At 44.5% G+C, this 27,857-nt stretch overlaps 1 protein-coding gene across 2 annotated transcripts in view; it reads left to right on the top strand.

The window, feature by feature from the left end:
• The window catches only part of PDE1B (phosphodiesterase 1B), a 165,085-nt gene extending 138,392 nt beyond the window's left edge, over window positions 1-26,693 (top strand). Inside the window, exons 4-16 of one of the 2 annotated variants that reach the window (XM_058168669.1) lie at window positions 32-214; window positions 1,503-1,569; window positions 3,381-3,497; window positions 6,027-6,167; window positions 9,755-9,855; window positions 11,050-11,175; window positions 13,637-13,738; window positions 15,157-15,277; window positions 15,710-15,791; window positions 16,031-16,148; window positions 20,133-20,269; window positions 21,793-21,912; window positions 24,295-26,693. In XM_058168669.1, coding sequence (XP_058024652.1) covers window positions 32-214; window positions 1,503-1,569; window positions 3,381-3,497; window positions 6,027-6,167; window positions 9,755-9,855; window positions 11,050-11,175; window positions 13,637-13,738; window positions 15,157-15,277; window positions 15,710-15,791; window positions 16,031-16,148; window positions 20,133-20,269; window positions 21,793-21,890 — 1,393 coding nt within the window. In that variant the 3' untranslated portion in view covers window positions 21,891-21,912; window positions 24,295-26,693. Of the gene's footprint in view, window positions 1-31; window positions 215-1,502; window positions 1,570-3,380; window positions 3,498-6,026; window positions 6,168-7,556; window positions 7,717-9,754; window positions 9,856-11,049; window positions 11,176-13,636; window positions 13,739-15,156; window positions 15,278-15,709; window positions 15,792-16,030; window positions 16,149-20,132; window positions 20,270-21,792; window positions 21,913-24,294 lie in introns of those variants that run through there. The other variant, XM_058168668.1, reaches the window with a different exon arrangement.
• The last annotated feature ends 1,164 nt before the right edge of the window (window positions 26,694-27,857 follow it).

Here is a 27,857-nt window from a genome sequence, read left to right on the forward strand (position 1 = left end):
CCTCTCCCCACTGGCACCATTCCTGTTTCAGGAAGATTCTGGACACGGAAGATGAACTCCAAGAGATCAAATCTGATGCGGTACCTTCTGAAGTGCGAGACTGGCTGGCCTCCACTTTCACCCAGCAGACCCGGTCCAAGGGGCGCCGTTCAGAGGAGAAACCCAAGTTTCGCAGCATTGTGCATGCTGTTCAAGCTGGCATCTTCGTGGAAAGGTTTGGTTCTTCTTGCCGCTCCTTGGGATTAGAGCAGAATAGGATGTGAGGGATGAGGGATAATGCTTGTGGGATGGAGTAGGAATGTTTCACATGGGATGATAGAGGAAAGATAGCTTTTTTTGCCCTAAGATAGCTTTTCCCAGCTGAGAACCCCATCTCCTATTGGCATGGTTAGGCATGCTGGTTAGGGGTGATGGATGTGTAGCCTCGTCAGGAGGGCATCAGGTTGGAGCAAAGGGGGTCAAATGGACAATCTGGATCTGACTTAGTTCTGGGGAATCTGCACAGAGGAATGTATCTTAGTTCTAGTTTAGGAAAGGGGATAATGAAAAGGAGCGAGAGGAAAGGAGGAAATAGATAAAAATGCATATAATAGTGATGAAAATTGAAATTGAAAATTATTACACAGGTAGTCCTCAGCTTACAATAGTTCGTTTAGCGACCGTCAGGGATGAAATTCAAAATTTTTCCCTACCGGTTCTGTGGGCATGGCTTGGTGGGCGTGGCAAGGGAAGGATACTGCAAAATCCCCATTCCCCTCACACTCCTGGGGGATGGATACTGCAAAATCTCCATTCCCACCCCACTCTGGGGCCAGCCAGAGGTGGCATTTGCTGGTTCTCCGAACTACTTAAAATTTCTGGTTCTTCAGTTCCTGTCGGAACCTGCTGAATGTCACCCCTGGTGACCGTTCAAAGTTATAACGGCACTGAAAAATGTGACTTATGACCGTTTTTCATAGTTATGACCTTTGCAGCATCTGACCCAAATTCAGACTCTTGTCAACTGGTTCATATTTATGACCTTTGCGGTGTCCTAAGGTCACGTGATCCACCTTTTGCGACCTTCTGACAAGCAAAGTCAATTGGGGAAAACAGATTCCCCTAACAGCTAGATTGCTAACCTATCCACTGCAGTGATTTACTTAACAACCCTGGCAAGGAAAGTCGTGAAATGGGGCAAAACCCACTTTAAAAATGTCTCGCTTAACAACAGAGACGTTGGTCTCGATTGTGGTCGGTAAGTTGAGGACTACCTGTATTATGAAACATAGTAAATTAGAGTGAGCCTCGTGAGTCTGGGGAATCTGTCTGGAACGCTACTGGGCTATTGATTCTTAGTATCTCTGGAGAAGAGGCTCCAGTTCGACATGCCTGAAATTTATTGCCTTGCCTGGAGAAAGCTGAACGCTCCTTGCATGCTTGATGGGATTTGGAAGCTATTACTAATTGCAAAGGAAGCCAGATCTCCCAGGGACTGTCTGACTGTGTTCTCTACTGCACAGGATGTTCCGCCGAACGTACACAGCTGTGGGACCCAATTATTCTCAATCGGTCATCAATTGTCTGAAGGTAACAACTCTTTGCCTTTTTAACAACACTATGCTACCTGTGTTGGATGTAATGAGCCTTACACTCTGGTAATAATTCCTAATTTTTGCATCGGTGGTCTCGGCTTGCTCAGCCACAGTTGTGTCAGATGCCATGAGAATGAACAAGCCAACTTGGTTTTCTTTCCGATAGTGACTTCTTTTATTGGGTCTGCTACAAACCGGGTCTCAATAAAAGTCGAGGTCTCTCTGTATAAAGTCAGCGCTGAGAGCTTCTGCCTCTCAGCCCCTTTTAAACATCCCATGCTGCTCATGCCCTGCCCCATGGCTGAACTGCTCCGTTGATTGGACACCCAGCCGCTCTCTCCCTCCTCGTCTGACAGCCTCGGCTGCCACGTCATCTGCTAAATCCCGGAACTCAAGCAGTTCTTCCTAACGCCCAGCCCTCATCTCCCTCTATCCCGGCCGCCAGTGTGCTGATTCCTTTCTCATGCTTGCCAAATGCAGATCCCTGCAGCCCTCAAACAAGTCCTTGATATATCATCCCTTTGGATCTTTGATTAGGTGCTGCTCCCATGATCCGGTTTCCTGTAGCGTCATGTGTCGAGCCGGAGCTGGGCTTGACAGGTGGTTTATCCTGCTTGAGAGGAGGCTTCTGTCATTTACCCCACCCCAATTCTCAAGGCCACTTTTGCCCATCACCTCAAGCCACTCATGCGGGTCAATATTTATGAGTCACACTTTTTGAACTATCCCCTGCTATCCGCTCTATAAAAAGGATACTGGAGGCAAAGCTTTCCCGAAAGTCTTAGTTCTGACCAGTCATCAATAATCCACACTGTAGAGCTAATTAATCACCGCAGAAGGGAGAAGCTTAGAGGAATTCTGCTTGATACATATTATAAACCACCTGGAATAATTTGAAATAGGATTGTGCTTGTGGTAGAATGCAGTCTGGATTCCCAGGAGGGAAGAGCTGCATTTCCAGAGAATCGAAAGGCTAATTTAGATATTTTGGTCGGGAGAAAGAGGGTCAAGACAATCCTTCCCTAGAAGTTCTTTAGATATCTTTAATGATGCAAGTAGTTGCTTTAGTTTGGCAAGATTTCTGCCTATAGGTGAAGAACCATAAATTGCCTAGAAGTAATTCTGTGTGGAGCCTGACAGTATGTAAACATTAAGTGTATTATGGGTCTATAATGTGTGTGTGTAAGGGTGGATGTGTGTAAGGGATGCAGTGGCTCAGTGGCTAAGACACTGATCTTGTCGATCGAAAGGTTGGCAGTTCAGCGGTTTGAATCCCTAGTGCCGTGTAACGGAGTGAGCTCCTGTTACTTGTCCCAGCTTCTGCCAACCTAGCAATTCGAAAGCATGTAAAAAAAATGCAAATAGAAAAATAGGGACAACCTTTGGTGGGAACAACGTTCTGTGTGCCTTTGGTGTTTAGTCATGACCATGGAGACATCCTCGGACAGTGCTGGCTCTTCGGCTTTGAAACGGAGATGAGCACCGCCCCCTAGAGGCAGGAACAATTAGCACATATGTGCGAGGGGAACCTTTACCTTTAGGTAGATGAATGGATGGACAGACAGATAGATAAACCTATTTGTTAGGTGAATGATTAATACTTAGAAATGGATTTCTTGGTTCATATTAAGTTCCATCTAATAGCCCTTTTTTTAAAAAAAACAACCACCAAAAAATCCTTTTCTTCTGGAGCCTTATCCCAATTTTCCCTCTTACTACACCAGATGTAAGTCCTTTGCTTAGTAGTTTTAGCAGATTTGACTCTCCTGTTCGGTCTTTCCACCCTACCTCTGTTTTCCTTCCTAGACTCTTGACCTCTGGTTTTTCGATGTCTTTGCACTGAACAGAGTGAGTGAAGACCATGCCTTGCGCACGATTGTCTTTGAACTGCTCACCCGCCACAATCTCAACAGCCGCTTCAAGGTAAGAAACGAATGGGTCTGAGCACATCCAGGTAATCATTGTATGCCTACAAATTAAATTGTCATTCCAAATTGCGGCATTATAGTGCTACTTTTAAAGTCGGAGAGAGGGTGCACTTTTTTGGGGGGGAGGGTTGAGGTCCTATTTTTATAGGGGTGATCAGTTGGGAGGGTCTGCAGGCGAAAGGTTGAAGCCAGAGCGGTCTGTGATCGAGTCAGAAGTGGGTTGGGTCCTTTCTCTTCTTTCCCCCCTTTCCCCCCAACCTGAGCACTTAACAGAATAACAGAATTGGAAGGGACCTTGGAGGCCTTCTAGTCCAAACCCCTGCAAGGGGAGGCAGGGAACCCTATACACCCCAAATAAATGGTTGCCCAATCTCTACTTGGAAAACCTCTAGTGATGGAGCACTTTGGGTAAAAGTTTACTGAAAGCAGGCTGAGGACTAGATGCTGCCTCTTCTTCGTCTTTGCCAAATTTCCAACAGAGATCTCTTGAATCACGTATGGCCCTTGCTGATCTCCTCAGAAGTGATTTAAAGAAGTAGATTTGATCCCACTTAGCTTTTCTGGTTTGTTTGTTTTTTAATATTGGCCAAAGTTGGCAGATGCTGCGACTTGGTAGGACGCCAGCAACGTAATCATGGTAATTTCTCGCATTAAAACACAACAGAAGTTTAATATAGAATAGAACAGAACAGAACAGAATAGAATTTTTTATTGGCCAAGTGTGATTGGACACACAAGGAATTTGTCTTGGTGCATACGCTCTCAGTGTATGTTGTTTAGATTACCAGGGCTTTTTTGGGCGGGGGGGGGGAGGGGGGAAGGTTACAATAATGGAAACCTGGTTGATGTTTATACCTGAACACGCATCATCCTTCATGGGCAAAGCCAGTGGCATAAAATTATGGGAGTGATAATCCAAAACCTCAGCAGGAGACCAGCTGCTTCTCCTGAGTCAAATAGTGCAACGTTTTCCAGATGAGATGTTGCTTTGATGAGAGAGGATGTTGATATTCATGGTAAGGCTACAGTTGTCTAGCTCTACCTTAAAACAAACGCTGAGCCACAATTTGACTTGCCAATATGTACCACCTAGGTCAGGGGTCTGCAACCTTAAACACTCAAAGAGCCATTTGGTCCCGTTTCCCACAGAAAAGAAAACACCGGGAGCCACAAAACCCTTCCCGTGCCTGACTATTTCTTGAGTGGCCACAAAACTCGCATATGTAATTGAATTAAACATTCTGTTTTCTTCTGAAACTTTTCTTTTCAAGGATTTATCCACGGTTGGCTTACTGGGGGGGGGGTGTTGAAAAGTTCAATAAATCGCATGCTGGAGGGTGTTGTACATTGGCGGTTGTGATGCATATTTTGAGTGACAGGGAGCAGAGGGTGAAAGAGCCACATGCAGCTCCAGAGCCGCAGGTTGCTGATCCCTGACCTAGGTCACTCTGGCTTTTTCAACAAACCATTATGAGAACAAACTGTGGCTAATTGCAGTCCCAATCACCAGTTGCTGTCTGGAGAATTCTGGGAGTTGAATGACACGCACCTTAAACTTGCCAAGTTTGAAAAGACAGCAGTATATACTAAATCATATATACTGAAACAAGAATCCCAGTCTGCATAGAAGCCAAGGTATGAAAAGGGTTTTTGTGCTCAGCCTCCAGCATCTCCAGATTGGACTGGGAAAAACTCCTATCTGGAATTCTGGAGAGCCGCCACTACTTAGGCAGATTACATTTCAGACCTCTTAGACTACAACCCCCATCATCTCAAGCCAGACTTTCCATGCTGGCTGAGGAGTTATAATCCATCATAATTGGACAACATGCTTGGAAGGACTAATACAGGTGGCACCAAACTAGATAGCAACAGCACTTAGACTTATATACCGCTTCACAGTGCTTTACAGCCCACTCTAAGCGGTTTACAGAGTCAACCAACGCCTCCCAACGCCTCCCCACCACCATCTGGATCAGTGGTGGGTTTCAAATTTTTTTACTACTGGTTCTGTGGGTGTGGCTTGGTGGGTGTGGCGTGGCGTGGCTTGGTGGGCGTGGCTTGGTGGGCATGGCAGGGGAAGGATACTGTAAAGTCTCCATTCCCTCCCCACTCCAAGGGAAGGTTACTGCAAAATCCCCATTTCCTCCCGATCGGCTGGGACTCAGGAGGCAGAGAATAGATGGGGGTGGGGCCAGTCAGAATTTTTACTACCGGTTCTCTGAACTACTCAAAATTTCTGCTATCGGTTCTCCAGAACCGGTCAGAACCCGCTGAAACCCACCTCTGATCTGGATCCTCATTTTCCTGACCACGGAAGGATGGAAAGCTGAGTCAACTTTGAGCTGATCAGGATCGAACTGCTGGCAGTCGGCAGAATTAGCCTGCATTATTGCATTCTAACCGCTGCATGACCACAGTTCTTCAGATGGACCAACTATCAGACTCAATAGAAGAGAACTAGGCTTGCAACTGTTTTGAGATCTGTTTTGCCTAGGATCACTTTGTCTTTGTTGTTTTTCAGATCCCCACGGTGTACCTCATGACTTTCCTGGATGCACTGGAGGCTGGTTATGGGAAATATAAGAACCCTTATCACAATCAGATACATGCTGCTGATGTTACCCAGACTGTACATTGCTTCCTGCTTCGCACCGGCATGGTGGTAAGGCTAACCTGTAGACTGAGTGCTTCAGCAAATGTCCCCGTTTGTTCACTCTCCAGCTGGGAAGTGTTGATATTACATGCTTAGAAAATTAATTCTGCTTTTGGGGTCTGAAGAAACTTTCAAATCTTGGGTTTTAGTGCCTACCTTTCTGCTGGGGTGACATGAATGACTGTACCTCAGAAGTGGGATTCACTTACCTTCCCTATTACTTCGCAAATGTGAGCGCGCATGCGCAGTAGTGGCGCAAATATTCCTGGGTGGGTGGGCGGAGCCTCCTGCAGTTGCTACTACCGGTTCGCGCGATCCGGACAGAACCGGCTGAATCCCACCACTGCTGTACCTAGGACAAATATCAGGAATGTGACCTACATGCTGTTGTGCTCCCAAATTATTCTTGATCAAAACTAAGTGAAGGGCCATATGCTAAAACAAACAACAACACTGCCCTCTAGAGGTCTCCCCAGGTTAGCACTAAGCCAGGAATTGGGAAAACTGATCGCAAATGTCAGCAAATGTTTGCCAAGTGAGGTGTGTGTCCCCCACCCCAGATCAAGAATGTTTTTAAAAATAGGGCATTAAGCAAAAAGTCTACAGGTTATAATAAAATATAAAATCATATCAAGTAAAAAAAACCAAACAAACCCTAAAGTAAATCAGTAATCTGACCTGCTAAAATGCATTCTAGCAAATAAAACATCTTGAAAATGAAATCTCTCTGAAAAGGGAAGGTACCATGGCAGGAAGCAACACTTTCCAACTAAGGCAAGGCAGAAGGAAGTACTTTTCCCAATATTTTTAAAACCAGGACAGACTTATTGGGGAAAACACAGCCATTAAGTTAGGATACTTCTCTTCGGGTTTGAAGGACAGTTGGCTCTGCATGAGAATGATGCCCACTGAAAATGTTGGTAGTCGTATTCCCAGCACACCTAGAAATCCTTATCTTTGAGAGGTTGCAGGAATTGGGTATGTAAAGTCTCCATTCCCACCCAACTCCAAGGGAAGGTTACTGCAAAATCCCCATTTCCTCCCGATCAGCTGGGACTCAGGAGGCAGAGAATAGATGGGGGTGGGGCCAGTCAGAATTTTTACTACCGGTTCGCTGAACTACTCAAAATTTCTGCTATCGGTTCTCCAGAACTGGTCAGAACCCGCTGAAACCCACCTCTGATCTGGATCCTCATTTTCCCGACCACGGAAGGATGGAAAGCTGAGTCAACTTTGAGCTGATCAGGATCGAACTGCTGGCAGTCGGCAGAATTAGCCTGCATTATTGCATTCTAACCGCTGCATGACCGCAGCTCTTCAGATGGACCAACTATCAGACTCAATAGAAGAGAACTAGGCTTGCAACTGTTTTGAGATCTGTTTTGCCTAGGATCACTTTGTCTTTGTTGTTTTTCAGATCCCCACGGTGTACCTCATGACTTTCCTGGATGCACTGGAGGCTGGTTATGGGAAATATAAGAACCCTTATCACAATCAGATACATGCTGCTGATGTTACCCAGACTGTACATTGCTTCCTGCTTCGCACCGGCATGGTGGTAAGGCTAACCTGTAGACTGAGTGCTTCAGCAAATGTCCCCATTTGTTCACTCTCCAGCTGGGAAGTGTTGATATTACATGCTTAGAAAATTAATTCTGCTTTTGGGGTCTGAAGAAACTTTCAAATCTTGGGTTTTAGTGCCTACCTTTCTGCTGGGGTGACATGAATTACTGTACCTCAGAAGTGGGATTCACTTACCTTCCCTATTAGTTCGCAAATGTGAGCGCGCATGCGCAGTAGTGGCGCAAATATTCCTGGGTGGGTGGGCGGAGCCTCCTGCAGTTGCTACTACCGGTTCGCGCGATCCGGACAGAACCGGCTGAATCCCACCACTGCTGTACCTAGGACAAATATCAGGAATGTGACCTACATGCTGTTGTGCTCCCAAATTATTCTTGATCAAAACTAAGTGAACGGCCATATGCTAAAACAAACAACAACACTACCCTCTAGAGGTCTCCCCAGGTTAGCACTAAGCCAGGAATTGGGAAAACTGATCGCAAATGTCAGCAAATGTTTGCAAAGTGAGGTGTGTGTCCCCCACCCCAGATCAAGAATGTTTTTAAAAATAGGGCATTAAGCAAAAAGTCTACAGGTTATATTAAAATATAAAATCATATCAAGTAAAAAAAACCAAACAAACCCTAAAGTAAACCAGTAATCTGACCTGCTAAAATGCATTCTAGCAAATAAAACATCTTGAAAATGAAATCTCTCTGAAAAGGGAAGGTACCATGGCAAGAAGCAACACTTTCCAACTAAGGCAAGGCAGAAGGAACTACTTTTCCCAATATTTTTAAAACCAGGACAGACTTATTGGGGAAAACACAGCCATTAAGTTATGTCTCTTCGGGTTTGAAGGACATAGCCAGCAGTTGGCTCTGCATGAGAATGATGCCCACTGAAAATGTTGGTAGTTGTATTCCCAGCACACCTAGAAATCCTTATCTTTGAGAGGTTGCAGGAATTGGGTATGTCTAGTTTAATTAGAAGAAGGACGAGAGGTGACATGATAGCAGTGTTCCAATATCTCAGGGGCTGCCACAAAGAAGAGGGAGTCAAACTATTCTTCAAAATAGTTCGCCGCGAACTTAAAACTTATTTATTTCGTATGGCTGGACTAGCCTGATTTTTATTTTTATTGGATGGGTTTTTAAAATTTTGTGATTTTACGGGGGAGTACGTTTTTTAACATTTTGGGCATTTAAATTAGTTTTTTAAGGGATGTTTTTAATTATTGTGTGTATTTATATTTTATCTGCCTGTTCACCGCCCTGAGTCCTTCGGGAGAAGGGTGGTATACAAATTAAAATATTATTATTATTATTATTATTAAAATGCCTAAAAGCGGGACAAGAAGCAATGGGTGTAGAAACTAATCAAGGAGAGAAGCAATTTAGAACTAAGGAAGAATTTCCTGACCGTGAGAACAATTAATTAGTGGAATGGCTTGCCTTTGGGAGTTGTGGGAGCTCCTTTACTGGAGGTTTTTATGAAGCAATTGGACAGCATTTGTCTGAAATGGTATAGGATTCCCTGCCTGAGCAGGGGGTTGGACTAGAAGACCTCCAAGGTCCCTTCCAACTCTGTTATTCTGTTAAATATCAGATTACAGAATTTTTCTTTGGAATGACACAAAACCATGTTTGCGGTAGGAATCCTAAGATGAGAAATGGAACATGTCCTATGTGGGAGCAAAATTATGTTTATATCTGTGCATCTTATTTTGCACATACTCAGCCACAGATGTGCACCAAAGGACAGTAAGATGGGTATCTATCTGTCCCTTGTTGCTGCTTCCCTTCTTGCCATGTGAAATGCAATTGCTAGAGTGTCCGTGTGAAATTTATTCCACAGATAGGACAGCAACTGATCTAGAAAGGTTATGGAATCCGGATGTTTTGGTCATAGGGATGACTCTCTAGTGTAGAACCTGTCCTCCATTTATGGTGGCAAAGTTCTGGAGTTATTCCCAGACATCACCCTTTCACTCCCAAAGATGCTGATCATCTCTCCTGCTTCTTCTTCCTCTGCAGCACTGCCTGACAGAGATTGAGGCCCTGGCCATTATCTTTGCAGCTGCAATCCATGACTATGAGCACACGGGTACCACCAACAGCTTCCACATCCAGACCAAGTAAGTAAAGAGGTTGCATGGACGTTCCATTGTTAAATGTACAATATTGTTTTAGAGCAGTGGTTCTCAACCTGTGGGTCGTGACCCCATTGGGGGTCGAATGACGATTTGCCAGGGGTCACCAAGACCATCGGAAATATGGGAAGTATACTTGCGAGTCGAAGAATCGCGCTCCAATGGTTGACTCCACAAGCCAGCTGCAGGCTCTTCAAATCGCTAGCTGAATTCGGCTTCAGGCGCGATGAATTAAAAAAGAGAGAAATCTTTGCTCTGATGTCTCCCTCTCAAGCCAGCTACAATCACTCCCAATCGCTAGCCTAATCTGGCTTCAGGCGCGATAAATTTAATAGGGGAGGAGTCTCCGCTTTAATGCCTCCATCTTCAAGGCAATCGCAAGCAGTTCAGATCGCTAGCCAATATTGCTTCAGGCGCAATAAATTCAAAATGAAAATAATTTTACGGTTGGGGTCGCCACATCGTGGGGAATTGTATTAAAGGGGTCGCCACATCGTGGGGAATTGTATTAAAGGGGTCGCAGCACTATAAAGGTTGAGAACCACTGTTTTAGAGGAAAGAAGAGTTCTGAAAGACTTTTGGAATGTACGATAACGAATAGTAAGTCAATTGTGTTGGTTACTTGAGGCCTCCATGGCCTCTTTTTGCCATGCAATTAAAGATAAACTGGTGTAGGCCATTGTATACAGGTAGTCCTTGACTTACAACGGCTCATTTAGTGACAGTTCAAAGTTACAATGGGATTGAAAAAGGTATCTTGTTATGACCATTTTTCACACTTATGACCATTGCCGTATCCCTATGGTCATGTGATCAGAATTTAGATCCTTGGCAACCAGTTCATATTTATGACGGTTGCAGCGTCCCAGGGTCATGTGATCAGCTTCTGCGACCTTCTGACAAGCAAAGTCAATGGGGAAGCCAGAATCATTTAACAACCGGGTTACTAACATAACAATTTCAGTGATCCCCTCAGCAACTGTGGCAAGAAAATTTTTAAAATCACTTAACAAATGTTTCGCTGAACAACAAAAATGCGGGATTCAATTGTGGTCATAAGTCAAGGACTGCCTGTGTTTGGAGTTAACCAAAATGTTGAAAAGTTCCTCAAAAAAACAAGGTTGTTCATCCCTATCCTTGACATTGTGTTTGCTTTATGGTTTCCTTCCTTTTTTTCAGGTCAGATACAGCCATTTTGTACAACGACCGGTCAGTTCTGGAGAACCACCACATCAGTGCCGTCTTCCGCATGATGCAGGATGAGGAGATGAACGTACTGGTTAACCTGGCCAAGGATGAATTTGTGTGAGCCCTCATCCTCCCTTTCTCTACTGAACCATGTTACCAGGAAAAATGGGGGGCATGCTTTCACTGAGAAATGCTTCAAAGGGGTACCAGGCATTGTGGAGTGGAGTAGGGCAGAAATCAATCAACTGATGGGTCAACATTGCGGTTAACTGGAACATGATGGCCTCTTCCTGCAAAATGATATGCGTTTATACATAGTTGTGAGAAAGGGTGACAATTAAGTTGAGCTTCCTCCTCTAGTTAAGCGGGCTTGGGGTTATAACCATGTTAACTGCTCCTATGTGGGACTCTAATTGTCTTTAATCAGTTCCAACCGATATCCATTTATTTTTGGATATCTCCTGTTTGGGGTGTCATGTCTTCTCTTACATTTCCAAGGATGACTCTGACTCTGTGGTCTCTTCTCAAACTCCCAAAATCTTTAACCAAAAACTGTCTACCATTGACCTCACCCCATTCCTAAGAGGACTATAAGGAGCGTGCATAAGTGCATAAAAGTGCCTACCGTTCCTGTCCTATTGTTTTCTTTCATTATATGTGTTTATATATAATGTTGTGACAAAATAAATAAATAAAATAAATAAAACGATTGAAGGGAAGAGATCCCAGCCTCTCAAAACCAGCGACTTGTACATAGCATAGAGGTTGCTTAGATGGCGGCAGAAATAATTTTATTATTATTTTTTTAGGTATTATGTTTCTAGATATTTTGAAGCTAAAATGACTCAAATAATACCAAACCTTTCTAAGCTGTGCGTTTGTAGTATTTAGATTCTAAACTTTAGAAGTTCTCCGTTGCTGTTCAGACATTTTATGGTATGACGGTAAGATTTCTGATCACCTATCCTTGGTTTTCGTAACTGGCCTACTAGCAAAAGGTAACAAATTGTCCTTTTGCATGATGCAGGGAACTTCCTAATGGAGTTGTGTATGTGTGTGTACGCACATAGCTGCTCAGGGCAGTGGTGGGATTCAATTTTTTTTACTACTGGTTCTGTGGGCGTGGCTTGGTAGGCATGGAAGGGGAAGGATACTGTAAAATCTCCATTCCTATCCCACTCCAGGGGAAGGTTACTGCAAAATCCCCATTTCCTCCCAATCAGCTGGGACTCAGGAGGCAGAGAATAGATGTGGGAGGAGCCAGTCAGAGGTGGTATTTACTGGTTCTCTGAACTACTCAAAATTTCTGCTATGGGTTGTCCAGAACTAGTCAGAACCTGCTGAAATCCACCTCTGGCTCAGGGAGTCTTGCAATGACTAATAAGCAGTGATGGCAAGGGTTCTGGGTTCTACCAGCGTTCATCCCAAAGTTGCTTGCAAGACTTGCTCTGTGGCTCTCCTATTTTTCATACGCCTTTTCATTCATGAGAGGTTGAACGAGAGCTTCGTTACCATGCCAGCAACCTCCCACTGGCTTGATTGACAGCTTCATCCTGCACTCTATTGTTCTGCCTGACACCCAGGTTTGAAACTATTTCCAGATTCAAGACAATTTACAATCCAGATGTTCTCATCTTAGGCCCATGTCTGTTGTTACAATATTCCCTCAGCCTAGCTGAGAGGGCCCATGAGGCTTTGTACATAATTATTATGATAAATTGTCTTAATTTTCTTGAAGTCGGCTCCCCTTTCCTCTTACCACGTTTGAGGAACCACTTTTTTGTGGCTTGAGCAATAAATCTTTAGATTCGATGAAATATAAGATTTGTGGGGGAGGAGAAGGGGAGGGAAGGCAGGAAATGGAGCACATATCATCTCTCATGTACATTTAGTACCACTCATTGTGGTGAACTTTGCAATGGAATTTACACAGATTTTCGAATTAGAATTTTCCGGGATGCATATATTTGTGTGTGTTGTTTGTGTGATTCTAGAGGCATGGTGAAATTAAGCTTTTAAATTCTACTGAATTATTTTTAAGCTCAGCTGCTCAACCGCAAAGATAATTACTTATTAAATCCATTCTTAGGCAAAAAAAAAATGAAATAAAAGTTGGCAGACTCCTTCTGATAAACATATTACAACTGCTGGGAAGATAGGATTTCCAAAGACTTCCTGCAGCAAAACAGTCTGTGTGAAGATATATTATCTTTGGGAATACATTAAATAGACAGAAAGCGTTTGCGTGTCTCTAATGGAATTTGAATCTTTCCAGCCCCCCCAGGAAAAAAGGTTAAAGACATGACTGTCATTATCAAACAATATCAAAAGCTAAACATGGTAACAATGTTAGTTGATGTTCAAACGTTTTTGATATTTGTGTCATCTTGGTGCAGAATTTTTCTTCTGGGATTTTAGAGTTTCAACTCAAATGTGATCACTCATGGTAACTGAATGGATAGATCCCCCCCTCCATTCCTCCGGGTTTATCTGCAGAATGTATTTGTGTGGGAAGTTGAAACACATAAGGAAGAATGTGTTTGATGGAGGCTGTGTTTCTTTATTTCATGGGGTGCAGGGAGCTCCGGTCACTGGTGATTGAAATGGTTCTGGCTACAGACATGTCCTGTCACTTCCAGCAAGTCAAGTCCATGAAAACTTCCCTGCAGCAGTTGGAACGGTAAATGGCAGAAGGAGGGCTGTGTGTGCACATGCATGTATTTTTTTAAAAAAAAATGCTATAATGACTTCTGGATATGTAATAGAAAAAATGAATTTGAAGGCATAAAAAACATTGAAAAATCTGCAGACATTAGAAAGCTCTTTAGCTAACCTCAGGGAGTTTTCCAGTGATGATGCTGACAACTAAGTCAATTCAGAGTGAGGGTAGATAATGCTTCCTTTGCAGAGATAGATGATTAGATAGATAGATAGATATAGAGAGATGATATACTATACTATAAACTATATATATAGATCAAAGATACTGATAGATTATATATGTGTGTGTGTGTATTAAATGTAATATTATTTGGGTAGACCAGGTTGCTTCGATAGGAAAAAACTCGTTATATATGTATATGTATATGTGTGTATACACACACACACACACACACACAATATATATATAGACACACACACACTCATGCATACAGAGAGTGGGAAGGACAGGGAGAGAGAGGGGGGATGGATAGATAGATATATAGATAGATAGATACATAGAGGGATGAGAGAGATACATAATAGATGATAGATTAGAGATAGATGATGAATAGATAACTAGATAAGACAGAGAGATGATATACTATACTATAAACTAGATATATAGATCAATAGATACTGATAGATTATATACACACACAAACACACTCATGCATATAGAGAGAGGGAAGGACAGGGAGAGAGAGGGATGGATAGATAGAATAGATAGATAGATAGATAGGTAGGTAGGTAGATAGATAGGTAGGTAGATAGAGTGGTGGGATTCAAGTAATTTAATAACCGGTTCTCTGTCCTAATGATTTCTTCCAACAACCAGTTTGCCAAACTGCTCAGAAAGTTAACAATGGGTTCTCCTGAAGTGGTGCGAACTGGCTGAATCCCACCACTGGATAGATAGATATAGAAAGATAGATAGAATTGTAGATGAAAAAATGGGTAGGACAGGACTTTCTGAGCTGCATCTTCTCTGAATAATAGTCAACAGTTCTTTGAGGTTGCCCAGGTTCTTTCCTGGCTGCTCCTGGCATGCGCAGAAGGCATGGGAAAAAGCCAAGGTCTTCACAGCATAAAGTGAGAAGCGGCAGAAGTTTCTCCTGTTGCCTAAGGAGTATAGCTGGATTTTTAAAAATCAGCTATAAAACACCAGAGGTCTCTGGGATAAGGATGTACTACACAGTAGTGGTAATTCTGCTTCTTGATGCGATGGGTGTTGATACTTGCTAAATCAGGCTTCTCTACAGCAGCAAAGGTGAGAGCCTAGCAAAGCAGACAGGAGGCTGCCTGTCCCAATTGGGACACTGGTGCCTTTGCAGGTACATTATACTAGGGGCAAGATCTGACCCCATTCTTGCTATTCTTGTACTGTTGCTTCTCCAGGATCGACAAATCAAAAGCCCTTTCCTTGTTGCTGCATGCAGCTGATATCAGCCACCCCACCAAACAATGGCCGGTGCACTGCAAATGGACCAAAGCTCTCATGGAAGAGTTCTTCCGCCAGGTATGCCTGGGGTTCTCCCTTGGAGTTATAACATTCGGGCTCAGATGCCAGATAGGACTGCTGAAACCATGCTCACCTTTCTGGTGGTCACAAACGCTTGTTGAAACAAAGCCGTGGTTGTCAGGTTGCATCAAGTTTTCACTGAAAGATTATATTCCATGCATTGAACCGTGGCTGAGTTTGCACTACGTGTTACACCTGTTTAGCCAATTAGCAAATTTTCTGGATTTATATCATACACTGAATTGTGAAGCACTCCCGAGGCTGGGTTGCATGACTTCTGCGCCACAGGACAGTCAAATAAAATTAAAACTAGCCAAGTTTAACACCTTCCATGAATATCACCGATCGGGTTACATATGCCGTTTCGCCAGTGTCTGCCTCAGCCACCACACTACAAGACTTGGTTCTTATCTGCCTTGTTTTTCATAGGGAGACAAGGAAGCTGAGCTGGGATTGCCTTTTTCCCCATTGTGTGATCGCACATCCACCCTGGTGGCCCAGTCACAGATTGGTGAGTGGTAAAAAAACAACAACCCAGACTGTATGCCATGGTGGAGCTCTCCTTGACTGCCTCTTCCTTTCCTCCCTCAATATAATGGAGATGCTCATGTATTCTCCACTCCGTTGGCTTATTTTCTCCTGCCACAGGGACAGCAAAGTGAACTGTCCTCATTGCATTCCGTGTGTAACCTTTCAGAAGAAAGCAGAGAAGCCCATGGACTTGTGCCTAACACTCTTTTCCTTCCACAGGTTTCATTGACTTTATTGTGGAACCCACTTTCCAAGTTCTGACAGACGTAGCAGAGAAAATGATCATCCCACTAGTGGAAGAAGGTTCCAAGAACAAATCGCCCAGCCAGCAGAGCAGGTTTGTATTTACCTTATTTTTCGGTGTATAAGATGCACTCCCCCCCCCAAAGTGGGTGGAATTGTCTATGCATTTTATACAGAGAATGTTGCTGAAGCCCCACCTACCTGCCAACCCTCACCCTTTGACCTCTGCCTCCCAGCAATTTAACTCCTTGCAGCAAACAGCAAACAGCCTGGTCAGCTTCAGCACAGCCTGATTTAGCACGAGCAGCTGATTGGTGGTTGGATTGGCCTCTCGGAATACCACCGATCAGCTGTTCCAGGCTGCAGGGATCACCACTGCCCACTGCCACAGTCGCCGCCCATTGTCATTGCCACTTATCACTGCCTCCACATGTCCCATTTTTGGCCTCTGCACACCCTGCTTTCAGCCCATTCCAGGTGGCAGGGATCGCCGCCGCCGCCTATCCCCGCCATTTGGAACAGGCTAAAAATGGGGTGCGTGGAGGCCATAAATGGGGTGTGCGGAGGCCGAAAACGACGTGTGGAGGCTGAAATCGGGGCACACGAAGGCGGCAATAGGTGGCAGTGGTGATGGATGGCAACTGTCGCGATGGGCAGTGGCGATCCCCGCAGCCTGGAACAGCTCATAGGTGGTATTACAGGAGGCAGATCCAACTGCCAATCAGCTGCTTGTGCTAAATCAGGCTGTGGTGAAGCTGATCAGGCTGTTTGCTGCAAGGAGGCAATTTGCTGGGAGGCAGAGGCAGATTTTTGAAGTCCACACATCTTGAAGTTGCCAGTGTTGAGAAACACTGCTTTGTAGCATGAATTCTTCCTAGGATTTTGTCCTGCTTCTCCGACATTCCAACTCTTTGATCTGACCAGAGGTGAAATGCTCCCAGTTCGGATCAGATCAGCTGATCTGGAGCGATGGCAGCAGGTGGTGGCAGCAGGTGGTTCGGAGAACCGGTTGCAAAAATCCCTGCCCCTTCCCCATGCCCAGCTGAGCCACGCGATCGTCAGAGCTTTTTTTTAACTTTTAAAAGCACTTTTTTTACAACCTATTAGGCCGCAGAGGTTGTAAAAAAATGCTTTTAAAGGGTTAAAAAAAGGCTCTGATGATCCCAGCTGAATTGCTTGATTGTCAGAGCCTTTTTTTTTTACTTTTAAAAGCATTTTTTACAACCTCTTTGGCCGAAGAGGTTGTAAAAACAATGCTTTTAAAAGTAAAAAAAGATTGCGCGCCACAGCTGATCACCCCCCCCACGCACACTGTTTTACTTACCCCATGCCTCCTTTTGGCGTGTACTGCATGTGCGCACCTCGCATTTGATGCGTGGTGCGCACTGCGCATGCGTGGCCAGTGAACCAGTAGTAAACCGGTTCAGATTTCACCACTGGATCTGACCTCCCTAATGTAGATCAGCAGGTGGAAGATTGCTTTTCCATCTTGTTCACAATTCTGGGGGTTGGGGGGGAAATGCTACTGTCTCTTAACAGAAACTGTTTTCTCTGGGTCCCTGATGGCATTCTGACTGGTCTAGCCTTTGAACACGATGTTGTTTTTATTATATTGTCTGGTATATTGTGAAGTTTGGAGTCGGGCAGCATCAAATAAATACCTAAATAAACTCCTTTGCCTCAGCCTAGCTATCAGAATCAGAATTTTCTTACATCTCCTCCAGCAGGAAGGATAGCTTCATCCTCCAGTTGAGAGCTGACCCTGACTGCAGAGAGCCGTGCAAGGTCTTTTGCAAGCCCCTCCTTCCGGTGTCTGAAAAGAAGCAGAAAATAAGAATAGTAACCTTGGAAAGGGTTCGATAGGTGGATTTAAAATGCCAGATCCAGCCTAGACATCTGGCTGACTGTGTGACAAGCCATCATAATGACAAACCATAATATGTCAATTACATAATAAATCAATTGCAAAAGGCAGCTGTACTTGGAACAGCTCGCATTCTGCAACGGCACCTTTGATTTTATAAAACAGCCACATCCTTTTCCCAGGTGCTTGAGAAGGATTTGATGGTTAGATAAAAATGCCGGATCGAGCCTGAACATCTGAATGACTGTGATCAGCCATTGTAATAATACAATTTGATGGTATGTAGTCATACTCTCCTTCCTCTCTAAATGGATTGAAGAAGGCATGGGTCCTTCGCAGAGGTGAAATCTACTTATCTTCCTTACCAGTTCAGAAGTGCACGTGTGCGTGCATCACATGCGCGCACATTACCCTCTGTGCACATGCAAAACCTTTCTGCGCATGCGCAGAGGGTACAAAACACATTATTTCCTGGTTAAAACCAAGAAGTAATGACAGCCGGGCTGGTGGGCAGAGCCTCGCACCATGATTACTACCGGTTCTCCGAACCACCGGCCAAGATTGCTACCGGATCAGACGATCCGGTCCGAACCGGGAGCATTTCACCCGTTCCTTCACAGCCACCCACTTCCCTACCTAAGCTTTGCTTTGCTTTGCTGGCTGGGGAACCCTGGAAGTTGCAGTGCTCCAGACTTAAAGTTGCCAAGGTTGGAGACCCCTGATTCAGTGCATGTTTCCCAGGGAAAGAATATATTCCTCCCACCCTTTTGTTAAGGTTAGATGATGAATAAGATAAAAGGTTTTCTTATTGGACTTTTTTTTTCTTTAAAAGAGCAAAGGAATGTCCTGTCACTTGGTTTGAAAATGTGACTTTTTGAAAGCCCGTCAAAGATACAGTTCAAAATGGAATTTTTAATGTAAAAAAAAAAGTGCAGAAGTGCAATAGATATAGAGACATAGTGTATAGCAGTGGTAGTCAACTTGGTCCCTACTAGTGGGCGTTCCAGCTTTCATGGTGGGCGGTAGGGGTTTTGTCCAATACTGAAGCGCTTTCCTTTTTTTTAAATTTAATTGACTTTTTAAAAAATTTTCATAGCATTATTTAAAAACATTTTCATTAGGTTTTCATAAAATTCCCCGTGACAATTTAAATTTCTGAAAATATACTATTTGTATCACCTGCGCATAAGTTTAGTTCACGTTACGTAAATGAAACTAAATGGTGCTATAGTGCAACCGCAAACAAAAGAGCCTTGTCCCAGAATAGCTCGTGCCTCTCCCCATGAACTGGTGGGCGGTTAGAAAATTTTACTACCAACAGAAATACAAAAGTAGGCGGTAGGTATAAAAAGGTTGACTATCTTGGTGTATTGGGTCATCGTCACGGAATTTACCGAATCAGTGTGGAAACTGGTCAAATGAGGAATGGAAGTTCTTGTATTTAAGGCTGGGTGGATGTCAGATTCTATAATCCCTGCTGTCCATCAAAAAATGTTTCATGCATGGAAAAGAGGTGTTTTAAGGTGAGAATGGGCCTCCAAACTCAAACTTCAGAAAAGTACTGTATTTTTCAGAGTATAAGACACACCTTTCCCCCCCTAAAAGGGGGTAAAAATTTAGGTGCGTTTTATACACCGAATGTAGCCCTGCCCACCCACTGGACCCCACCCTTTGGCCTCTGCCTCCCAGCAATTTACCTCTTTGCAGCAGGCAGTAAGAAGAAACGGCCCATTTCAGCTTCAGCACAGCCTAATTAGCACAAGTTGATTGTCTCAGCTGTTTTGCGGGGGCCTCTGCTGCTTGCTGCAAGGAGGTAAATTGCTGGGAGCAGATTTTTTCTTCTTGTGCTAATCAAGCTACGCTGAAAACGAAAATGAAAGTAAAGTAGGCTGCTTGCTGTTTGCTGCACCGAGGCAAAACTACTGGGAGGCAGAGGCAGATTTCTTTTTCTTGATTTCCTCACCAAAAAAGGTAGGCATGGCTTATAGTCTGGAGCGTCTTATACTCTGAAAAATACGGTATGTAACCAGGCAGTACATTGCTAGAGAGCTGTAAGAGAGAGATGTAGTGATGACAAGGCGTGAAGTGGAAGAGCTCAAGAGGAGCCAGCACAGGGAAGAGAGAAGAGGAAATGTCCACAGTTGTTCCTTGCTGCCTTCGTTGACCACTCAGGGGATGTGCAACATGTGCTGACTGTATCCCACTGCCCCACAGTTCCACCTGGCGTCAGACTTCTGTAGATGAACATGCTGAGCTGGGGGACATCAACGCTGACATCAAAAGCTTCCGTTCCACCTGGAGCAAGTACATCCAAGAGAACAAGCAGAAGTGGAAGGAACGAGCTGCCAGTGGTATGGAAATGCTGATGGAGTGAGGGAGCCTTTGGAGAAATTCCCCCATTCAGATCCCCCTTAAGGCTGTCTGTCCCTTCCTAAAGTTGTTAAGAAAAGGAAAGAAAAGGATGATTTTTAGATGTCGACATAGTGATTAGCCCTGGTTTCTGACTTGTTGCTGCCTAAACATACCCCATATGTATATGCTGCCTGTTCCTTCACATATTTTTTTCAATTCAATTCAATTTTTCCCCCCTCACAAGATGGGACTTCAAAGTTCCATTCCAGAAGAGAGAGATCTTCTTCCTACCATGCTCTTCTGTGTATTAAAGCAGAAGGTATAGAGCTTCCTGCCGTCCCATTAGGGGTGGTGTTTGTATGGCAGCCCTCAAATCCCTGAAAAATCATTGGCAGTTTCTCTCTGGTCTGAAGCAGAAAATACAAGACAATTAGCACTAGCTGAACGTTGTTTGAAAATAAATATCAGTAATCCTAAAATAATCCTAAAGATAGGGGACATAGTCCATTTGGTACCGTCACTGGCCCACTATAACCTCCAGTCTTCTCCCTCATTTCACCCAAGTGTTGTATATCAGGGGTCTCCAACCTTGGCAACTTTAAGACTTGTGGACTTCAATTCCAGAGCTTTGCTGGCTGAGGAACTCTAGGAATTGAAATCCACAAGTCTTAAAGTTGCCAAGGTTGGAGACCCCTGTTCAGTGGTGGGATTCAACGAGTTCGCACCACTTCGGGAGAACCGGTTGTTAACTTTCTGAGCAGTTTGGCAAACTGGTTGTTGGAAGAAATCATTAGGGCAGAGAAGCAGTTGTTAAATTACTTGAATCCCACCACTGCCCCTGTTGTATATGATTGTGAAATGGTGGCCTTTTTCCTTGGGAACTTTTTCTGTGGCTGGCTTTCTTATAAATTCCTGCAGTGTCTCTTTGCCAGCTTCTTCAGTGCCACCTGATCTCCCAAGGGGTTTCTCTGACCCAGGGTCTGTCCAGACGTCTCCAGATCAATGGATAGATAGATCTAGAGCTGGATCTAGGGGTAGATAGATAGATGGAATTTTTTATTGGCCAAGTGTGATTGGACACACAAGGAATTTGTCTTGGTGCATATGCTCTCAGTGTACATAAAAGAAAAGATCATCAAGAATTCTAAGGTACAACACTTAATGATAGTCAAAAGGTACAAATAAGCAATCAGGAAACAATATCAATATAAATCGTAAGGATACAAGCAACAAAGATGGATCTAGATCTGTGTGCAGATAGATCTAGAACTATGAGTAGATAGATATTATGGAGACTTTCAACCATCCAGGTCATGGTTGTCCCAAAGGTGCTTTATAAAGAGGCAACTGGAGTTTCTTTGTTTTTCTTTGAAAATGTTTCGCTTCCCATCCAAGAAGCTTCTTCAGCTCTGTGAGTAGGTAGATCTAGATCTAGGGCTAGGCTGACACTGCATCTAAATCTGTAGGTAGACCTAGATCTCTCTGTGATGCTATGCTTCTGATTGATGCCCTCTTGGTCTAGGAATCACCAACCAGACATCTATTGATGAGCTCTCGCCTTGCGAGGAAGAGGCCAGCACACCTGAAAACCGGCACAATCAGAACGGCAATGTGGAATAGCGCTGCGTATGGGAGGAGCAAGGTAAGGGCTTCCCAGCTCTTGCTTACTACAGTGCTGATAGTCTCAGCTGAAAATCAGGGAATCAGGAAGAACCTATATTGATCCAGCAGGTTCTGACAGGTTCTGGAGAACCGGTAGCGGAAATTTTGAGTAATTCAGAGAACTGGCAAATACCACCTCTGGCTGGCCCCAGAGTGGGGAGGGAATGGAGATTTTGTAATATTCTTCACCCAGGAGTGGGGTGGGAATGGGGATTTTGCAGTATCCTTCCCTTGGAGTGAGGAGGGAATGATGATTTTGCAGTATCCTTCCCCTGCCATGCCCATCAAGCCACACCCACAGAACTGGTAGTAAAAAAAAATGAATTTCACCACTGCCTTCCACCCAATCTTATCTAAGGCATTCACAAAGCAGGCAGCTAATAACAGGTAGCAAGCCAGAAACTTGGCAGATAAAATTTCATGCTGCTGGAAAGACGATTCCCCAAGATATCATCTATTGTGGATTCTACTAGATCCCTGGTTGATGTCGTTCTGCTTTGTCTTTGGGGCCACTTCCACCCTTACCTCCCTTCCTAGCATGGTTGCAAGAGTCCTGGGACAGTGGGACTCCACCAAAACTGGATTATCTGTGGGCAGAATACACAACGCCGGTCAATCTTGCAATGGCCCAGGAAAAGGTCTGAGGCTCAACAAATCCTCCCATGCCTCAAAAACAACAATAACAAAAAAGATACATGAATATAAAATTGTGCCTGTGTGCTGACCATGTTATGAAAGCTATACAGTGTATAGAATCTTAACTTGACAGCCCAGGGTTATGATGATGTCTAAAGTCTACAGTGACTTGGTCTGGCCCCTGCATCTGGGCTCTACCAACAATTGTGGAGGATGAGAGAAACCTCCCAGTTTTGAGTTCACTGATCAAAAGACTCCCTTGTCGAACCCTTCTCTTCCCTCAGCTTGTTAAGGAAGGCTGCTCTACAAGGACACAGACATGAGACCAAGGCATAAGGCCACTTCTCATTTTGATCCCCATATGTTATGTCGAACTGAGCATAGCCGCTGTTGTTCTTTACTTACCCCTCCTGCAGTTTGCTATGTAGATAAAGTGTCAGGTTCCGGTGTATAAAGAAAACACCACACACACAAATGATGGTTTGCATCCTTTACCGGCACGAACTAACATCCATAAATCAATATAGGAAGATTTTGTTGGAGCTAGTGCTTTGTGCTCCCCACCACCTTATAAAGCTTTATCACCCAGGTGATCAGGAGGTGAAATCCAGCAGGTTCTGGAGAACCGGTAGCGGAAAATTTGAGTAGTTTGGAGAACCGGCAAATATCACCTCTGGCTGACCCCAGAGTGGGGTGGGAATGGAGATTTTGCAATATCCTTCCCCTGGAGTGGGGTGGGAATGCAGTATCCTTCCCCTGCCACGCCCACCAAGCCACGCCCACAGAACCCGTAGTAAACAAATTTGGATTTCACCACTGCAGGTGACCCTTAACCCGGCTCCTCCCTACTCATTAATCATTGTTCCATTAGCTACCGCAATTAGGCATTACTCCCGCATGCTCCCAGCCCGCTGGCCACTCCTCCAGATTGGCTAGCATTCCAGCCATTTCCAAGCCTCTCCAGATTAGTCATCATTACAGCCGTGTTCCAAACTTCTCTGTAACTCTCAGCCTCTCAGCCGCCCCTCAACAGCTGCTCAGTCAGCAGGGAGAGGGATCTTCATGTTGCTGGGTGGCCAGGAGGTAAGCTGAGGAGCCAGGGTGCCATGGGAGCCGCCACGTCACCAGAACCTCGGCACCCATCGGAATGGCAGCCCCGACACGCGGCTGCGCGTTGGGGCCGACCTAAAAGACTGGCCCGAGGTCTCAAAAGCAGCTCCTCAAATACCCCTCTGCCAAAAGGGAGAACTAAAATTGGCTTAAACCTGCCTGATTGCTATTGATGAGGTCTGAGCTTTGGATACTGGAAAGCAGATCTTGCTATCCGGGTGTGTTTCTCCTTTCCAGTCTTTGCTGTCCAGGCCTTCCAGGAGCTGTAATCCAACTACATCTGAAGGATATCAGGTTGAGGAAAGCTACTGTGGCTAAGACGCCGAGCTTGTCGATCAGAAAGGTCGGGCAGTTCAGCAGTTCGAATCCCTAGTACAGGTCTCCTATGTGAGCAGGGGGTTGGACTAGATGACCTCCAAGGTCCCTTCCAACTCTGTTACTGTTACTCTAAAGCAATCGGCAGCAACTAAATCCTGTTGCTGTTCATTCCAAAAAAGTGAGAAGGGCAATCACTTGCAATGACTTATCCTTCTGGCAAGGATCCAGTTATTTTCTCTCTCCCTCTCTCTCTCCCTCCAAGTCCACCTTTAATTCTGTTTCTATTTGTAATTGGCAGGTTTTCAACACAGTTTACTCCAAAGTCTTCGATACCATCGACTCAGCACCATCCGCACAGGGAGGGAGCCCCTCCCCAGCTCGAGAAGGGTGTGACATGAATGCGACCATCAATACTACTAGTAATAATATTAATACTGATAAATGCAAGTGTTACCGAGTCAACGATGTCGACATCACACAGTACACACTGCCTGCCCCATCCCTGAGTTGCAGAGAGAATGAAAGACTGAGACTTTCCCCCCACTCCCCCGGTATAACTTCCTCCCATCCCTGAGTGCAAGTGGGCAAAAAAGGCCATGGGTAACGCTGGGACTGATCACCCAAACAATTCCCTTTCGTGCCCAACAGCCCAAGTACGGCTTTTCACTGCCAAACCAGCCAAGCGACTGCCAAGGCAACTGTCACTACTTTCTGACCCCCTTTTTAAACAAAGAATGGCGGTGGCTGTACTGTAGGTGAAGAGTATGACGAGGGTATTTTGGTTTGTTTGTTTTTTTAATCTGAGCACGGCAGGCATGTATGCGTCCGAGGGTGGGGACTCTCATCCCTGCATGATGGCCTCTGGAGTAGGCTTCAAGTGTCTGGATCCCAGCAATCCTCCACTCCTAATGAAATTCTCCCCATTAGGGCAACATCCTGCTGTCTCTCTGTCATCCAGCCTCTTGCATGGGTAAAGGTCATTCCTGTGATGTCGTTCCCACCCCTCCGACCCCCGGTTTTGAAGACATCCAATTTTTCAATTGCTGTGGCATTAACTCAGAGCGACTCAGATCTCAAATGCATCACCTGTCCCTCCTTTCAGCTTATATACTGTGACCAAACACTGAACCTCACCTGCTGTCCCCCCCACCCAATCATTAAATGTTGCCCTGTCCCAACCAGTCACTCCAGCATCGCAGAGGGATAAGCAAGTGAAGGCAATCTCTCTTTTGAAGCAGCTGCTCTTCAGTCCTGGTCTTGAAACTCGGCCGCCTTTCCTTCTCCCCTTCATAGACTCAATCCCCGCTATTGGGAATTTGCAGTATGGAGGCCAGGATGCTTTGGGCCAGCAAGAGAGTTCGCAACTGTTAAGAGCTGACGAGCAGAAAGTTCACACTATTTCAGTTCAGCCTTCCCCAACTTGGTGCTCTCCAAATGGGTCGCTCTTCAACTTTTGACCATTTTTATTCGGCACGGCCATCTAGAATTGACAGGGATGGCGAGGGAGAGGTGGGTGGGAAGGAGAGGAGGCTAGCTGGCTAGGGGATGAAGGGAATTGTAGTCCAACTCATTTAGAAGGCACTCAGTTGGGGATCACTGGGATAGCACTGCGTCCTTTGAGAGAGACATCACTCTGATCTGTGTGCACCTCACTGAGATTGTGGGCTTAGATGCTCCTTCAACAGAAACCCCATCTCTCGTGTGTCTATGGAGATTCTTAGCCATCCAGGTTATGGCTGTCCCAAAGGTCCTTTTTTTAAAAGGCAATTGAATTTTCTTGGATTTTTTTTCCCTTGAAGACGTTTTGCTTCTCATCCCAGAAACTTCTTCAGTTGTGACGGAACAGTGGAGAGTGGAAGGATTTATATTCCTTAGCAGCCATCTGGTCACTAGCACTCTGAAGGTCTCCCTTGTGGTGTCCTGCTAACATGGATGTTACTCTTCATAGTTGTGATCAAGATGAAAGAGAGAGATCTCCTGCAGACAAAGGGAGTTCTGAGAAGGGCATCCCACCAGCAGAAGAGAACAAAAGATCAGGGTTTATTTAACCTGAATCGGGAGCACAGAGTAATCTTAGGGCTCAGCTAAGTAATAACATTATACTTGTCACCAAGGGTGGATCATCTTTCTCTCAAGCTGCAGATCAGTCCATAGATCATAAATGTGAAGATATATCTCTCAGGTGTAAATGATTGGTTGCTATTTCAGCCCTGGCACCTCTTTCACATTTAGCAGCAAATTAGAACAGAAGCACGGTTTTGACTTGTTGAGGATCCATATTAGATAAATTGTGGCTCTAATAATCTGGAACATTGTCAGACTCGTAGCAGAAACTTCTTTGAAGTTCTTCTACAAGATTCGAGACACGCTTATTACATTACTATTGAAGAGTGAGTTTGGCTAATTCCCATTTTGGGCACACTCTCATTCGCTTATACTGCTTTTTGCTAAATTACAGTAGTCTGAGCTGCTGCCAATATAATACTACACAGCTGCAAGTGTACACAGCGAAGAAATGCTACGGTCAGGATAAGGGCATCGGGGTGCAGTGGTAGATGCCAAGAAACCGCCACAACTTGAGAAATGGCTTGGAGGACTGTCAAATTGGGCATCAAAGCAATCATGTGACACTCCATCTAATCTGTAGCAGGAATTTGGTTAGTCCCTGTTCCAAGTACATCTGCGTGTCTTAGGGCACAATAAACCCAGGGCAATTGTGAGAAATCTTAGGGAGAGCTAAGACATATAAGTTCATGAAGAGATGTACAGAGCAGCTCAAGAGGACCTTGAGGAATTCACAAAATCTCTCCAAATCAGATTCTCAACCCATTAAAAAAAAACACAAAACACCCCAAACCTAGGACACTAGTGGAATGTATTTTATGTGCAGGGATGTTTATCTTCTTAATTGGGGAGAACAGGATTGGTATGATTGGGTGCTAAGTGCATGCACAAGAGGTTAATTCTAGGTGTGTTGTCCCAGATCCTTTTACTGAACGCAGAGGTTGATTTTAGATGGTCCTTCCCAAATGTTGGCTTTTTCATTGCGAACAGTGTAAAAAAGGCAAACTGGTGATCCCCTATGAAAAATCAATTGGTTGGGCCAACATTTCCAATGGTCTCTTTACGTTTCTTTAGCTACGGAGCTCAGGGCATCAAGCCAGCAGGATAGAATTATCTTCTTGCATTCAGCTGCCTAGTTCAGGCACTGCAAGAAGAAAGGAGAAGATAGGATAAGTGGGTTTTATTTTTTCAGATTAGCCTCAGGGTGGGAACAGCATATTTGGATAAGCTCCAGAGGAAGTTCTGTACAGAGATGGCTGAATAACAGGAAAAGCCACCATTTAAGTACAGTATACATAAGTAAAAGTAGAGTATCGTTACAGTGACTGTGTTGGGAATGGCTATCTTCATTTCTTCACAATGAACGTCACTCTCCCTCACTCTGCAGTTAGGCCAACAACACAACTAATAGAATCAGGCCTCAGTTCCCCCTCTCCTGCCTTTCATCCTTTTATCTTCTTTTGAAATGGAGATGTAGCTGAAAATTTGCCCTATATTTCTTCTTTGGCTATGCCATCTAATCTAACATTCTGAATGTTTTCCTGGAGACCAACATGGTTGAACAAGGATCATAGTGGATTGGAGCTATCTTTGTCCTGATTTGGCTAGTTTTCCAAGTGTTCAACTCGGGCAAAACTTCCTGTTTGCATTTCCATCTTCCTTGTACTCTTCCCTCAGTCCCACAACTTTGTAAATATCTCTTTGTCAAAACCATTTTTGGTCCTTGGAACTCTGTATGTATTTGTACCTCGGACTTAATTTTTTCTACCATGCAGTAACTTTTTTTTTGGGTTGTCG

This window comes from Ahaetulla prasina, chromosome 2 (assembly GCF_028640845.1).
Source record: "Ahaetulla prasina isolate Xishuangbanna chromosome 2, ASM2864084v1, whole genome shotgun sequence".
NCBI classification, from domain to species: Eukaryota; Metazoa; Chordata; class Lepidosauria; order Squamata; family Colubridae; genus Ahaetulla; species Ahaetulla prasina.